The sequence below is a fragment of the Ochotona curzoniae genome, unplaced genomic scaffold, assembly GCF_017591425.1.
Source record: "Ochotona curzoniae isolate NIBS_2020 unplaced genomic scaffold, NIBS_Ocur_1.0 contig_883, whole genome shotgun sequence".
NCBI lineage: Eukaryota > Metazoa > Chordata > Mammalia > Lagomorpha > Ochotonidae > Ochotona > Ochotona curzoniae.
Genome location: NW_024466599.1, coordinates 52,279,502 through 52,291,302, shown reverse-complemented (window position 1 = coordinate 52,291,302; position 11,801 = coordinate 52,279,502). Strand labels below are relative to the sequence as shown.

At 43.1% G+C, this 11,801-nt stretch overlaps 1 protein-coding gene across 2 annotated transcripts; it reads left to right on the top strand.

Annotated features, from left to right (window-relative positions):
* Nucleotides 1–1,212: 1,212 nt before the first annotated feature.
* IL1B (interleukin 1 beta) lies at nucleotides 1,213–7,585 on the top strand. Of its 2 annotated transcripts, none has more exons than XM_040993551.1 (7): nucleotides 1,213–1,313; nucleotides 1,750–1,811; nucleotides 2,266–2,317; nucleotides 3,800–3,983; nucleotides 4,541–4,696; nucleotides 5,955–6,085; nucleotides 6,995–7,585. In XM_040993551.1, exons 2-7 carry the CDS (start codon nucleotides 1,765–1,767, stop codon nucleotides 7,205–7,207), a joined length of 783 nt encoding a protein of 260 aa, XP_040849485.1. In that variant the 5' UTR covers nucleotides 1,213–1,313; nucleotides 1,750–1,764; the 3' UTR covers nucleotides 7,208–7,585. The 2 variants fall into 2 exon arrangements, with proteins under 2 accessions (XP_040849485.1, XP_040849486.1); XM_040993552.1 differs by having other exon boundaries at nucleotides 1,221–1,257.
* The last annotated feature ends 4,216 nt before the right edge of the window (nucleotides 7,586–11,801 follow it).

Below are 11,801 nucleotides of genomic sequence, written 5' to 3'. Positions count from 1 at the left end.
GTGACCTGCAGGAAGTGGCAGTGGTGAGGGGAGATGGGGTTTGAAGTACACATTATGCAATCTGCTTGCTTCACACAAGTTGTTTCAGCTCCTATGATGGTGTTCAAGCTATGGGATCAGGATGAGACCAGAATTGAAGAGACTGTTAATGTCAAAGGGCATTTTTCCCACAGTTCCAAAATTTCCCTTGAGAAGAAAGAATCAGGGATTTGGCCAAACTAAAGACTAATGACACTTCAATCACATGGCGACATTAAATGAGTCTCTTCTTGGTTTTTTTCAAACACTGTTCACATTCAAACAGCAACCTGAGTAATAGTCTGTATGTTCCCACTAGATCCCACAAAACAAGCATAGAGCTACTTTCAGCTGGCAGATTCCAAGATTCTAGAACACTACACTTAGAAAGATGGTGAAGTGGAAGTACGTCAAAATTCCCAATCTGCAGTCCGGGTCCCAGAAACAGAATGGACTGACAAAGAGCTGATGCTCAGGCCCGTTCCTGTCACTGCTCACATCCTCCTTCACTCAACCTGTAATCACAGCGGCACACTGAAAGCATGTCTATGCTCTCTGTCAGAATAACCCAGAAAACCACAGGATCTCCAGATCCTGCAGGCCCCACCATATGTGCTCCAAGGAAGGTAGCATCTCCTTCAGTATGACTTGGGAAACCAGTGCTTATGTTGTAAAGGTGATTCTGTATAACACAGAACAGAGAAATCTATCAGGCCACCCAGAAAAGCCCAAATTTATGATTGCTCAGAAGAAAACTGATTGCTGTTTATCAAACTCATGAAAAATTATTCATTAAATAAGTTTTGATTTCTTGTAGTGCATATGGCTTACCAAGGACTGGATTCTGCAAGTCCTCTACTTTGCCCCAGAAATCCACAAATAAAACATTTTTCTTACTCAGGGAAAATCCATTATTTTAATATTGACATCATTTGCACAGTAGTTGTCAGAAAATGATGTGTATTTGTATGATGATAACAGCCTTGCAAGATATGTCATAATTTGCTACTTCTTGTTCTTCCAATGGCTAGAGAATGGTTTCATCTCAGCAGCTCCTTCCCCCACAAGTTCCCATGGATCCTTCCCCAACCCCACCCCACCCTTGATGTGGTTGTGAAATAAGCTAACCAACAGAAAATTTTCTCAGCTCTCCACTTCTGCTTTTGGAGACCATAAAATAGTAAGGGAGAAACTGGCAGAGGACAAATCTCTGAAGAGAGAAATTCTCTGCAGCTCAAGGTACAAGGCATCACAGCTCGCTTTCAGATTCTCTGCAGCCACTCTTTATTGTTCAAGTATGACTTTACCTGTTCTTGTTGAAAACTAAACCCTAAGAAGGTCTCTCTCTCTCTCTCTCTCTCTCTCTCTCTCTCTCTCTCTCTCTCCTTATTCCTCCCTCTCAGCTTAGAAACTGGGTTTTTTTGGTTTTTTGGTTTTTTTGCAAAACTGTAAAACTGCTCATTATACTGTATTTTTGTGATATACGAAATACTCCAGGCATGGAGACAGCTTATCTAGCAACTAAGATCCAGGTCTCCTAGCAATACATTGTTTGCTTGGGTTTGCTTTAGCAATTTCTTTTCTCTAAATTCGAAATGAACGCTCCCTCATACATTCACTCATTCGTTCAGAGATCTTTACCATATTCTAGATGACAGAAGCTCATTATGTGACAATGCCTTCATGGCAACTGCACTGCAACTGGTCACTCATTTTCTCCTCTTTACACAGGTCTCTACGACAACCATGGCAATAGTACCTGAACTCGCCAGTGAGATGATGGCTTACCACAGGTGAGTGGGGAGATTGGGTCAGATAGGTGAACGAGACTTCTCTTTCAAGATCATACAATTGTCTGTACTTGGAGACTAGAAGTGTTTCCCAAACTGCCTCCTTCACAATTGCCAGAAAGATTCCAAGTGAACCTGGTTTAAAGTCGAATTTCTCCTCTGAGTCCAGAGTTAGGACCCAGACACCAGCTAAGTATTACTGCTACAGATGACAAACTGGAAGAAAAGATTCTAAGTTTGCTGTTTGGCCTGGGTGAGAGGGAGAGCTCAGATTTAATCTGAATCTGCTGGGTTAGCATTTAAGACTCAGTATCCAGCTGGGATCAACATTTTTGCCAGGTAGTTTCAAAGGACGTACAGTTTGCAATTTGATGAACAGTGAAGATTAGTATTCAGAGAAGGAAAGTTGAGACTGTTTAGGAGACATAATTGAGCCATGTCTCTGCTTTTATTACAGCGGCAGTGAGAATGACTTGTTCTTTGAAGAAAATGATCCCAAACATATGAAGGTAAGATTGTGGGCTCAGCTCCCAACCTATGGGGCTCAAACTTAGGGAAAATTCAAAGAAACAGGTTCTGGACCACCTTCTTCCGGCATTCTGTGCTAGAATGATTTCCTCCTCTCCCAGTGTGACAGGTCAAAGCTGCACCTCATACTGACTTGGCTTCTAGGCAGCTCCCAGTTAGCCACAGTCACTCACTAAGACTTGATGATGATAACCATGCTGGGAGTGGAGGTAGCGGTGATCATACTTGCGATTCATGCCAGGAGGACAGCTAAGTTTCCAACATGAATTTGATTCTTCTTTTAAAGGAAATGGAATCAACTTACACTAGTCACTTGGATCGAACTCTAAAACTCCAGATTGACCTTGAAAACTAACATGTGTCTAGCTGCTTTCGGTTAGAATAGTATTTTGTTCACTGGGGTGGAGCTTATGACAATAATTCATAGATGATAAAATAATAAGAGATGAACTGAGAGTTTAAATATTTTCCCTTACTCTTTGATCTTGTATGAGTCATTTCACATCTTTGGACCTCATCTGGAAAATACAAGGCATGAGCTAGATGGTCCCCAAAATCCTGACACCCTAAAATCAGCGGTTCTGAAACATTTTTCAAATCCTCAACCCTACACAGAGCCATGCTGACCTCCAGCTGTCCCTTCTTGTCAGTGGGTGTCTGCTAGCCTTCCCAAGTGGCACAGCCACCAACCAGGTCAGTATTGTAGACTAGATAGTAGGCAACCACTGTGCCTTGACTTTTTTTTTCCAGTTCTTGATAGCTTCCCTTACCCTCATAACCCAGTCTTCTCCTCAGTCTTGCCAAACACATATTTCTTTAAAAATCTGAGGCTCAGCTTCACTGGTTGACTCCAGCCCTGGCCATCACCCCTTACCTTCTCTCCAAGTGTGAACTTCTCCCATGCTACGCTTTCCTTTTACTGTTTATCAAGCTTTTCTGCCATTATTGAGGCTCAGAGGGATCTCTGTTAAGTCTTTACATGGATTTCTTCGGATAACTTGAAAGCGGTAACTTACTCCACAAGTTGTCACCTTTTTTACAGCATTTTACGGAATTCCAGTGCAGTAGCATTCTGCAAGAAAGGTCTGTGTAGAATAAATGATAACATGTTGAGTGAGCACAGGTGCAGAGAAAGTGTTACAATCATCATTGTCTTGTGAGTACTGTCAGAGCATTAGGGATATGAAGATAAAAGGATAAAATAGATAGAAAGCAAGGATGAGGCACATATACAAAGTAGAAACAGGCTTCATTCTAAAAGAATAGTCCACAGGGTGTCTTAAAAACCCACATCCTGGTTTTGGATCTGCCTCTAAACTACCTTGTGCCCCTCTGTGAGCAGTTTAACCTCCCTAAGCATCAGAGAGACGGGGGTTATGGTTAGAAACTCAGCTGCCTCTGAGGTCCCTCCTCCTTTCTGTTGTTGCCTGATATACTCACTGGCTGCCTCGGTTTCTCCACAGAGCTACCTCCAGGACCCGGATGAGGGCATCCAGTTGCACATCTCCCCTCGCCACAACAAGAGTTTCCAACAGGTCTTGTCGATCATCGTGTCTCTGGAGAAGCTGAAGAAGAAAGTAGTCCCCTGCCCTCTGGCCTTCCAGGATGGCGGCCTGAGGACTTTCTTCTCCTTAATCTTTGAAGAAGGTACTTCATGAGAACTGAGAGCAGACAGTACAGCGTTCCTCAGGGCCTTCTCAGAATCTGTGGCTCAACAGTCACCTAAAGCCCTTCCTCTCCCACTAATCTGAAACCCTTTAGAGATAGAAGTCCCCCTCCCCCATCAAGAAAAGGAAACCAAACAAACCTAGAAACTAAATTCATCTCTTTAGTTGAAACTACTCTTCAAAAATGTCCTTAGTAACTGCTCACTCTCACAACTCTTTTCATTTGCCTTATCACCTGCAAGTTCTACAAGCCCAGCACAGGACTGGTGTCGTTAACAGCTATGATTCACATATCAGGAGCTCCAAGACTGGCCATTGTGCATGACCACAGCTCGGAAATTTGAACCCACATCTTATGGAGCTGTCGTCCTGGTTCCTACCCACCCCACTGCCAACACTGTCATAACCAATGTTGTAAAGGAGCCTTGACCATCCATGCTTAGGTGTTCTTACAAGAAAGCAAATCCTGCTCTCTCAAATCACTAGGTTGGCGCTTCCAATTCCCTGCTAAAATAACACCTGTGCTCTCTGTTTCAGAACTTCTCTATTATACAGAGGATGATAATTTTGAGTGTGATGCAGTACAGACACTGCACTGCAAGCTCCGGGATGCACACCAAAAATGCTTGACGTTGTCGGAGTCCTATGAGCTGAGAGCTCTCCACCTCAGTGCGCAGAATCTGAACCAACAAGGTAACTGGACATATCCTGGTTTCCCTTCCTGGCCTCCTGGGCAGCTTTTTGAGCCTTTACATTTTGAACAAAGTAGAATGCTAAGGAAAAATAGTCAACACAAGTGAAAAGAAACATTATATATATGTATATATATATATACATATATAAATATATGTGTGTGTATGTATATATAAGTTTTTGCTTGGTCCTAATAATGGCATCAGTTTGACTGCCTTGGCATGTCCATTTGTTAGCAAGTTGTGTGACTTGGAGTCAGTCTGCTCATGTACCCCCAATGCCATCATCATTCAGCAAGTCAGTTGAGATCCTGCAATGTTAAAGCTATTAGCTTTGATGGACATGCCCTAACTGCCTGTGGGATCCTTTTTCCTCTGTTGAGGTTGAGACTAGAAGAGTGGAGAGATAATATGTGCTTTCCCATTCCTAGCTCTGCCCCTTTACCCCCAACAGCCTTCCTATCTGGTACCACAAGTTTCCTTAAAGGGGAATTTGACTAATCAGCAGGAACTTGTATCTGTTGGCTGTCACTGGTAAATGTTCCGAGTGTGTTGAGTTCATCATCAGCAGTGTTGAGCTCCTTGGCACCATGCCCCTGTGCCTGAGGCCTATTTGCGAGGTGTGGGCAAGGCAGTGGCCTGGTTTCCTAGGAAGAGCAGGATCACTCAGAGGACAGCTTCCTGTTCTCACCAGTCCAGGGGAAGCCTGTGTCTTTACAGTTGAGCAGTAAGAGTGGCCCTGGGGCCAACAGACTGCTGTGACTCAGGAAGATCAACATGTGTGTCTCTTTTGGGAGCCATATTCATAGCTAAGCCTCTCTTCTCCCAATTCTCTCCACTTACTGCTCTAAATCCCAAAAGAACTTTGCTGACTGATGCCTTTTGAGGAGCCTGGTGTTAACTTCTGCCCTTGCTTTTCACATTGATCAAATTGCTCTGCTCACACTGATGGGCATGCTGCCTGCCAGAGACAACAGAGCTTCCTCCTTTCGGGTTCTCATTCATTCTTCATTGTTGCCATGAAAAGGCACCTTCAAATAGGAACCTTCTAATCTTTTGGAGAAAAAGCCCGAATCAACCAAGTGACCCTACTGTTAGCTGTGGGAAACTCAGTTACCTTGTCTGCTAGGCCAAAGGAACCTTACTGTGGGCTCCCACATAGGATGCACAATTGTGTGAGTCCCACATGTGGAGTCCAGCAGTTGGATCAGCTCTGTGCTGCCATGTCCCTGACCACAGGACCCCTTTCCTTTCTTTAGTGGTGTTTTCTATGAACTTTGTACATGGAGAAGAAAGTATTGACAAGATACCTGTAGCACTGGGCCTCAAGGGGAAGAACCTGTACCTGTCCTGTGTGATGAAAGACAAGAAACCCACCCTGCAGCTGGAGGTGAGTGGGGACCAAGGCTGAGCCCCTCCTCAGCCATCTTTTCCCCTGTTGCCTATTTGCAACAAGTTAAGCAGATCTTCCAGTTCTTTTCCACAAAACTTTGGAAGCATCCTTGTACAAGCTTAGGATTGCTCACATTTTGTAAGAGGCACTTTGGGGAGCCAAGCAATTGGAAGAATGGGTCTCCAGTCTCCATGTCATTTCCAGAATGTCCCTCCCCCACCACAGTCACTACCAGGTTTCCTAGCAAAAAGCTTCATTTCTAAGTCGATCTCATTCTATCTGGATCCACCAAGAAAGATAAGGCAAAAAGTACCTGCCAACTAGTAAAAGCTAAGTATACCTAGAAACTTTGGCTTAATTTTAATGTTTTCTTTTTAATGTTTATTTAATTTTTTTCTATATTAGAAAGGCAGAGCATAGAGATAAAATTTTTCCATCTGCTGGCTCATTCCCAAAGCAGCTGAGGCTGACCATAGCTGGCAGCTCCAGATTCAATATGGGTGTCCCCACAGGGGTTGCAGGAACAAAAACACTTGAGCCACTACTTGCTGCCTCCCAGAATATATTAACAGGCAGCTGGAGCAGATTAGAAGCTGGGACTTGAACCAGGTACTCTGACACGCAGGTGTCCCGCAGAAGTGGTTTAACTTACTGAACCACAACACCTACCCCTAATTTTTTTTTTCTTCACCCACAAGATATTTCCCAGAATTTGATCCTAAGATTAAGAAAATGAAAGATTCTTACAAGAGCCACATGGGATGTTGGAGATCTTAAAGATAACTCAGGAGCCTGCCTTCTGGTCTTACAACCTGCCATTCGCATTCCAACCAAACAGGAGGTCATCTCTACCACAGTGTCTTTGGCCCTCATCTCACAAAATGTCTTGTTTCTATTTTGCTGCAGAGCGTAGACCCCAACCATTACCCAAGGAAGAAGATGGAAAAGCGATTTGTCTTCAACAAGATAGAAATCAAGGGCAAGGTGGAATTTGAGTCTGCCCAGTTCCCCAACTGGTACATCAGCACCTCTCAGGCCCAGAACATGCCAGTCTTCCTGGGAAACAACACTGGTGGCCGGGATATAACTGACTTCAGCATGGAGTTTGTGCCTTCCTAAGGAGAGCCCTCCATGGAAGAGCTGCAGGTTCTGAAGGTACTCAACTCTGTGGCTGACAGAAGAACACATTGTGATGTCCCACTGCCTACCCTCAGGGAGAACTCAGAAGCATGCTTTCCCACGGGCTGGTAGAAGAAGCTCCCTTGTATAACCTTCTGCCGAGCCAGCCTCTCTCACCTCTGATACTCACACAACGTCAGCCCAATACAATTCAAAAAAACCCTCTTGTCACCCAGCTTCTATGAACAACCACTAAATTATCTATTTATGTATTTATTGATAGGGTGGTCTATTTAATTCAAGGAAACCAGAGGCAACAGCATCTTCAGTATTTATGAAATCAGTTTAGCCTGAATTCCTGTGCTGTCTGTATCAAATTCTTTCACCAAGGCTGGAAATATAAGTTTGGGCTTGAGTTATTTAAATGGGGATAATTGTGGATAAAAAAGTATGATCACATTGTTTCAATGTTTCTGAAATAAACCTTACTGGAAAAAAATTCTTCCCTGCTTATTGGCTTTTCTTGGATATGACACAGAAAGACAAAGATAAATCGGGAGCTAGAAACCTATTTCTTGCTGAGTACAGCAAAGAGGCAGGAAACACCCTTGGACACAAAGACATGCATTCCCATTCATACCTCCACTCCTTTTTTCAATAAAAGGGTACTTGGTGTACAAGTTCCATCTGGAAAGCAGGTTCAGCTGCTAGTAACAGCTGCCAGTGATTACTCGATCCACTTACTCATCCAACATCTATGAAACAAATACTAGGGGCTGGAAATACAGAGATAAGAAAAGTAGAGTTCCTTGTTAGATGTAAAGGTAGATACATACAACAAAATAAGGCTACACGACAAGTAGAAGCAAGATAAAGTTAACAAAGGAGTGGTCTTTATCACAGGAAGAAGTGGCAAAAATCTGCTGGAAAACACAGCGTCCATAGGTATGGCAAATGAGTCAAGACAGAAGGAGTAGAGTTAGCAAAGAAAGGACACTCCAGGTACATGAACCATAATGAGCCAAACCATGGAGATATAAAAACTAAGGATGCAAGAACCAGCATCACAGTGCAGCAAGTTAAGTAATCAAATGTATTCACGATTATATACTAAACCAATTCTCAGGAGACTGGCTAAATAAACTATGGGACAAGGAATACTATGCAGCTTTATAAAAGAGTGGTAAAGCACCATGCATCAATATGAGATCCTTTCTAAGATATGCTGACACTTTAAAACCAGTAACTGCATGTTTTTCTGTAATGAAGGGCATGGATAAAGACAACACACTCTGATGTGCTTATAGTATTTCATTTGAAAAATTCTGGCAGCTACCAGAAATAATTAAAGTTTCTGTAGGGGACTGAGGAGACATGGAGAGATGGGAGTGGAAATAAGACATTTCCATAACAATTTTAAAGACTTATTTCTTTCTATTTGAAATGCAAATTTTTACATAGAGAAGGAGAGAAAGAGGTTTTTCATCTGCCAGTTCACTCCCCATCACACTTTCTTCACTCTGTTTCACATCCAGAACTAAGCTGACTTGAAGCCAGGAGCTTCCTCCCTCTGCCTCCAGCAGTGGGTGCATGGAACCAAGCCTTGAGCCATACTCTGCCGCTTTTGTAGGCTATAAGTAACGAGCTGGATCAGAAGTGGAGCAACTGGAACATGAACTGGCCCCATATAGAATACCAATGCAACAGGCAGAGGATTAGTCAGATACACCATTACACCAACACCCCCATGATGGGGTCCAACAGGATAACGTAGTGGCTAAATCCTCACCTTACATGTACCAGGATCCCATAGAGATACCAGTTCATATATCCACTATCCCACTTCCCATTCAGCTCCCTGCTTGTGGCCTGGGAAAGCAGCTGAGGATGGTCCAAAGCTTTGGAACCCTGCACCTGCATGGGAGACCCAGAAGCCCCTGGCTCCTGGTTTTGACTAACTACTTGGGGAAATGAGCCAGCAGACAGATCTTTCTATCTGTCTCTCCTCCTCTCTGTATATCTGACTTTCCAATAAAAAGAAATATATCTTCTTTTAAAAAGAGTGACAATTAGTATTTGGTGTAGTGATTAGGCCACAACTGGGAATATCAATATCTGTATTAGAATGCCTAGGCTCAGATCTTGGCTCTAGTTTGACATATTCACACACTAACGGGCAGCATGCCATGGTTAAAGTAGCTGAGTCCCTGCCACCCTAGCAGGAGATCTGGAGTAAGTTTTTCAGCTCCTAGATTCAACTTGACTTAGCTCCAACTGTTGCAGACATTTGGGGAGTGAACCAGCAGATGAGAGATCTCTATCCCTAGTTTTCACTATCTCTCTCTGCCTTCAAAAGAGTTAATTTTTTCCTAAGATTTATTTATTTTATTGGAAAGTTAGATACACAAAGAGGAGAAGAGACAGACAGGAAGATCCTCTGTCTGCTGATTCACTCCCCAAGTGGTCGCAACAGCTGGAGCTGAGCTGATCCAAAGCCAGGAGCCTCTTCCAGGTCTCCCACACAGGTGTAGGGTTCCAAAACTTTGGGCCGTCCTTGACTGCTTTCCCAGGCCACAAGCAGGGAGCTGGATTGGAACTGGGGCCTCTAGGACAATATGGGATCAATGGACAATATGCGCTATATGGGATCCTGGTGCATGCAAGGCGAGGACTTAACTTCTAGACTACCGCGCCAGGTCCGAAATGAGTTAATTAAAAAAAAAAAAAAAACTTCTTTAAGTGCATGACTTAGGAAGTAAAAAAATATTTCAAGTAAAAACCACAAGAGTTTTCTCCTCATCCCAGCCAGAATTATTAGTAACCATACACACACACACACACACAGATAAATGCTGCTGAGAATGTTAGGGGTAAGATACTATAATCCACTGTTTTTGGGAATGCAAACTAGTACAACTACTATCGAAGATGTAATACAGAGTTCTCAGAGGTCTGGGAATAGATCTGCCATATGACGCAGCCATTCCACTCGTGGAAATTTACCAAAATAAATGAAATCAACATTTGAGAGAATTGTTTGCATTCCACTCCCCACTATGTTTATTGCTATTCAAGTCACAATCGGTAAAATACAGAATCAAACCAAATATCCATCAATCGATGACTGAATAAAGAAAATGTGAGATATATATGATGCAATAGTATTTAACCATAAAGAAGAGTGAAATCTGTGTTTATGAGCAAAATGAATGCAATTAGAAAACATTATGCTTAGTGAAATAAGCCAGTGTTAAAAAGACAAAGATCATACATTTTCTGATATGAGGCAGAATATAGAATTTTTTAAAGTATAGGAATAAAATGAACACTTTGAGATATAACTGTCATTTTTTAGTCTATATTTATGCTCCAGCACAATTGTGATCTCTTATTTTTCACTTGTTAAATATTAAGCCTGTGAATATGGAGTGAATTAAAATTAAGTCCTTATAAAAACTGATGGAGAGGGGCTAGCACAATGACTCAACAGGCTAATCCTCTGCCTTTCAACGCCAGCATCCCACATTGGTGTTGGTTCATGTCTCAGCTGCTCAACTTCCAATCAAGCTCCCTGCCTTTGAAAGTAGTAGAGGATGGCCCAAAGTCTTGGGACCCTGCAGCCACATGGGAGACCCAGAGGAAGCTCCTGCTTCTGGTTTCCAGTTGGCTCAGCTCCAATTGTTGTGGCCATTTGGGGAGTGAACCAATAAATGGAAGATCCTCTGTCTTTCCCTCTCTCTGTAAAAAACCAAACAAAAAAAAATCATCCTTTCAAATAAAGTGAATAAATAAATCTCATTTAAAAATAATTAAGAGGGCCCTGCGCGATGGTGCAGTGGTTAAGGTCCTCGCCTTGCACGCCCGGGATCCCATATGGGTGCCGGTTCTAATCCCGGTGGCCCCGCTTCCCATCCAGCTCCCTGCCTGTGGCCCGGGAAAGCAGTTGAGGATGGCCCAAGGCTTTGGGACCCTGCACCTGCATGGGAAACCTGGAAGAGTCTCCTGGCTTCGGATCGGCATAGCATCGGCCGTTGCACTCACTTGGGGAGTGAATCATCAGACGGAAGATCTTCCTCTCTGTCTCTCCTCCTCTCTGTATATCCGCCTTTCCAATAAAAATAAAATAAATCTTTAAAAAATAATAATAATTAAGAGGGAGAGAAATGGAGGAGTATTGAGGGAGAGCACAGGGATAAGGGAAGCGTGGTTGTCTTCTTAGAACTGTACCTATGCAATACACAAATCTATCCTCTTTATACTAATGCCAATTATTTTAAAGAAAAAAAGGGAGAGAAGGATATAGGAAGAGGGAAGGAGGAAAGAAGGGAAAGAAGGAGGGAGGGAGGGAGAAAGTAAAACAAAGGAGGGAAAGAAAGGAAAAAAGAACTTGAAATGTGCCAATTCACAGCAGTTCACTCCCAAACCCTCCTTCCTTCTTTATAGCTCCCAGGCCAGGGAGAGGATAGCGAAGCCCCCTTCTCCTAGCTTCCCTTGCTCCACATCAGTGCCAAGGACAGGGTGGCTGTTAGGAACAGGTGTCACAACAGCATGAGCTCTACAACATGGACTAGAGCTGGTCTGGCAGAAAGCAGAG

Bases quoted from the DNA above. Each gene is read 5' to 3' on its own strand.
- IL1B (XM_040993551.1), top strand. From the start codon at position 1,765: ATGGCAATAGTACCTGAACTCGCCAGTGAGATGATGGCTTACCACAG. The intron at 1,812-2,265 runs GTGAGTGGGGAG...CTTTTATTACAG, and splicing joins GAGATGATGGCTTACCACAG to CGGCAGTGAGAATGACTTGT. The intron at 2,318-3,799 runs GTAAGATTGTGG...GTTTCTCCACAG, and splicing joins ATGATCCCAAACATATGAAG to AGCTACCTCCAGGACCCGGA.